At 56.3% G+C, this 3,086-nt stretch overlaps 1 protein-coding gene across 2 annotated transcripts; it reads left to right on the top strand.

Moving 5' to 3' along the window:
* Positions 1-149: 149 nt before the first annotated feature.
* Positions 150-2,702, top strand: SDRG_16470. Of its 2 annotated transcripts, none has more exons than XM_008622682.1 (6): positions 150-173; positions 224-741; positions 790-1,127; positions 1,172-1,411; positions 1,456-1,710; positions 1,758-2,702. In XM_008622682.1, the coding sequence occupies exons 2-6, from the start codon at positions 361-363 to the stop codon at positions 2,647-2,649; spliced, it is 2,106 nt and encodes a 701-aa protein (XP_008620904.1). In that variant the 5' UTR covers positions 150-173; positions 224-360; the 3' UTR covers positions 2,650-2,702. The 2 variants fall into 2 exon arrangements, with proteins under 2 accessions (XP_008620904.1, XP_008620905.1); XM_008622683.1 differs by having other exon boundaries at positions 784-1,127.
* The last annotated feature ends 384 nt before the right edge of the window (positions 2,703-3,086 follow it).

Here is a 3,086-nt window from a genome sequence, read left to right as displayed (position 1 = left end):
AAACTGTCCCGGAGCAGCGAGTGCGCAGACAGCGAGCCTTGGCGATTCGCACGATGCTGCAGGTATGTGCTCTACGTACTGCTCCTCTAATAGTTTATGGCTCACATATACTACTATAGTCGAGCCGAGCGATGCCAATGGCGTTGTTGGAGGTTTTGCTGATGCTAAAACTGGTAACATGGCGGAGTACATTCGACAATTATGCTATATTTTGTGGATGTAGTCAAAGACACGTGCTTCTCGAGCCTTGACGAGCGTCTCCTCGCAACATGGTACCCGTCGTTGGTCCTCACGCTGTTGCCGTTTCGAAAGAGTGGTCGAAGCATCATTTCCTTCGACATCGTCACGTACGCGCGTGAAATGCAGCAACTGACGTCGTTCGACGCTGCGAGTGAGATGCACACAACGCTCCGAGAGATGCATCTCCAGCGCCGGCTCAAAGCTATGCTCGAGTTTGAAGCCATGCGACGCGCGCGCCATGCTGCCTTGGGCGCGACCAGCGCAGCGCTCGACCTTGGTGAGTTTGAGCTTGCGCGTGCAGAACCCGAGCTGTCGGGGCGCACGATGCGGAACATTGCCGTCGACGAGGTGCAGCGAGTGCATCCGTATCTCGAAGGCACCATCAGCTCTGGACAAGACGGGACAGTGCTCAAGATCGACCACACGTTCAAAGTTGCCAATGCGGCGAAAGACGCCGACGGTACAAAACCGTTTACATCAATCTTTACCGTCTTGAACGGGGTACGTGTGCTACGAAACTCAAAGCTGGTTCAAGTGCTGTAGTTGTAGCCCGGCGAGGTTCTTGCCTTCTACTTTTGCGAGACCAAGAGCATTGAAGAGATCAAGGAAGAGCTCAAGCTCCTAAACAAGCGCTTGGCAGCCCCCGTGGAGCTCATCTACACAGACAACCCGAAGGCGGACGTCGACATTCTCAAGGAGATCTTTGGCCCGCAGATCAAAGTCAAGAAGGACATTTGGCACGTGCTTGACAAGTACTACAAGGCGTGCTACGCGCACTGGCTGCGGACTTGGTTCATGGGCGACCTCTCCGAGTGCTTCTTCACTGCCGACGCGGAAGACATGGCACGCGTGGCGGCTGAGATTCGCGACAAGCACCCCGAGCACATGTAGTCCCATTTCGTATGCATCTTCCTGATGTAACATTGTATAGCGGCAAAGACATTCCCGAACGACTGCTCAAGAACAGGGTGCGGCGCTACGTCCAAGATCCAGAGACCATCAAAACAAAGGTCGAGTCGCTCATCAAGAAGTACAGAGATGTACCTGGCCTCTTCAAGAAGTCGATCGACGACACGCACGCGAATGCAATGGTCGACCTCGATCTCGGCTACATCTGCGACGAGAAGGGCATCTCGTTGTACACCGACATTGGTACCAGCGACAATCCGCGGTGCGTATTGGCCTTTGAAAGTCTTTCGAGTCATGATGTTGTAGATATGTGACGGTGCGATCGACGAGCCAGCTCGAGAACCTCCATCACATCCTGCGCTCGTGCGTGCATGGCACCCGTTTGAGCATGACGACGCTCCATTGCATTCTCATGGACCGCATTTTTCGCAGGAATTTGACCAAGCGCTCGATCACCACGAAGTACCACGGCCCGCGACTGCTCGATCCGCATCTTGCTATGCAAGTGAAGGCGCTCATGGTGCAACTACAACCAACCAACCAACCCAACTGGCTCACCAGGTACGACTAATACTTCGCTCATCAACGCTTCTGACCTATACGACTAGCGTACCAACAATTGCGGCCCGTGCAACTGACGAGTCGTTCGGTGTCGTTCGCCGACAGCACATGTCGTCAGCACTGCGTGCTCTGGAGCGAGCCCGTGCCGCAATAGACGAAGCAAGGCAAGACGACGTCGACGCTGAGCCGTTGTCGTGGGCTATGCGCCGCAGTGGCGTTGTGGCGCCTGCCAGAGCGGTGCTCGAGTCTGATGAAAAATTCCTCTACCGCTTCCTCGTCGAGAGCAAGCGCTCGACCGATGACACCATGATCGCGGACGCGTGGAACGACCTACTCATCTCTTGGTGGCTCACCAAGCGCGATGTCGTACCGCTTGCGTTGTCCAGTGGCAAGGCTCTCGACGTCACTGTCGCCAACGTGGCGCTCAAGAATACCCGCCACATTGTCCTCTATGCCAAGGAGCTCAACGACGCTCGGCACGCGCTTGCCTCGACCGGGGCTGACCGCCTTGCTCAGATACAATTCAAGGACTCCCGACCCCGCAAGGTGCTCGTCCCAACGCCATTCCCACTGCGCGACGTACCTCGTACCACCAACCAGCCGATCGGCGGCTACGAAGCCGTCGCGAACGAAGTCGCACCGCCTCATGCGCCGCGTGCTACCGCATACAAACGTCATCTTGGCGAGCTCACGGACGGCGGCGCTGACGACTCGCGGCCCAAGACGAAGCGCCAGTATCGACCGTGTCCTGTGTGCTTGTGCCCCCACCGCAACCACCGCCAAAGGGGCTTTGATGAGTGCCCACTCCACAAGTTCTACAAGGCCAACAAGGACCGAATCAAGAACGGTCCCGGTGGCTCCGGCATCACCGCCTACGACAAGGCAATCGCCGAGTGGAACGAGCTACAGTCGAGCACAGACCCAGCGGCTCAAGCGTGACGACCTGCATCTAGACAGTCAACGCATACATATAGTAAATACCATTCATATCAATAAGTCGTTCATTGGAGGTTGCGTGGAGGTTCCTCCTAGCTTGGAGGCACTCGAGGCGACGTTGGCGGCGGACTCCTGGCAGCGGGCCATGCTGCCAAGCGTGCGTAAAGATGAGTGTGCTATGCGGTCGCAAAGCTGGCGCCTGCGCTGAAAGCTTGGAGTGACGCACGGCGACGCGCGGTCCCTCGGAGCGCGCCCCGCACGCTTTCCGGAAATAACGCGCATTCCATAACTTGATAAATAGTCGGTATGGGGCTTCCAGAGGTAACCTCTATAAATGGATATATTGCGAACGGGAGTGCAGTCGCCCCATGCGATTCGCACTCTGCCGTTTTTCAAAAAAAAAAGAAACGCGTCGAATCAACTGCCCGAATCTTCGACCA

Source organism: Saprolegnia diclina (assembly GCF_000281045.1).
Source record: "Saprolegnia diclina VS20 unplaced genomic scaffold supercont1.129, whole genome shotgun sequence".
In the NCBI taxonomy this organism is placed as follows: Eukaryota; Oomycota; class Saprolegniomycetes; order Saprolegniales; family Saprolegniaceae; genus Saprolegnia; species Saprolegnia diclina.
This window is presented reverse-complemented; position numbering and strand designations above follow the sequence as displayed.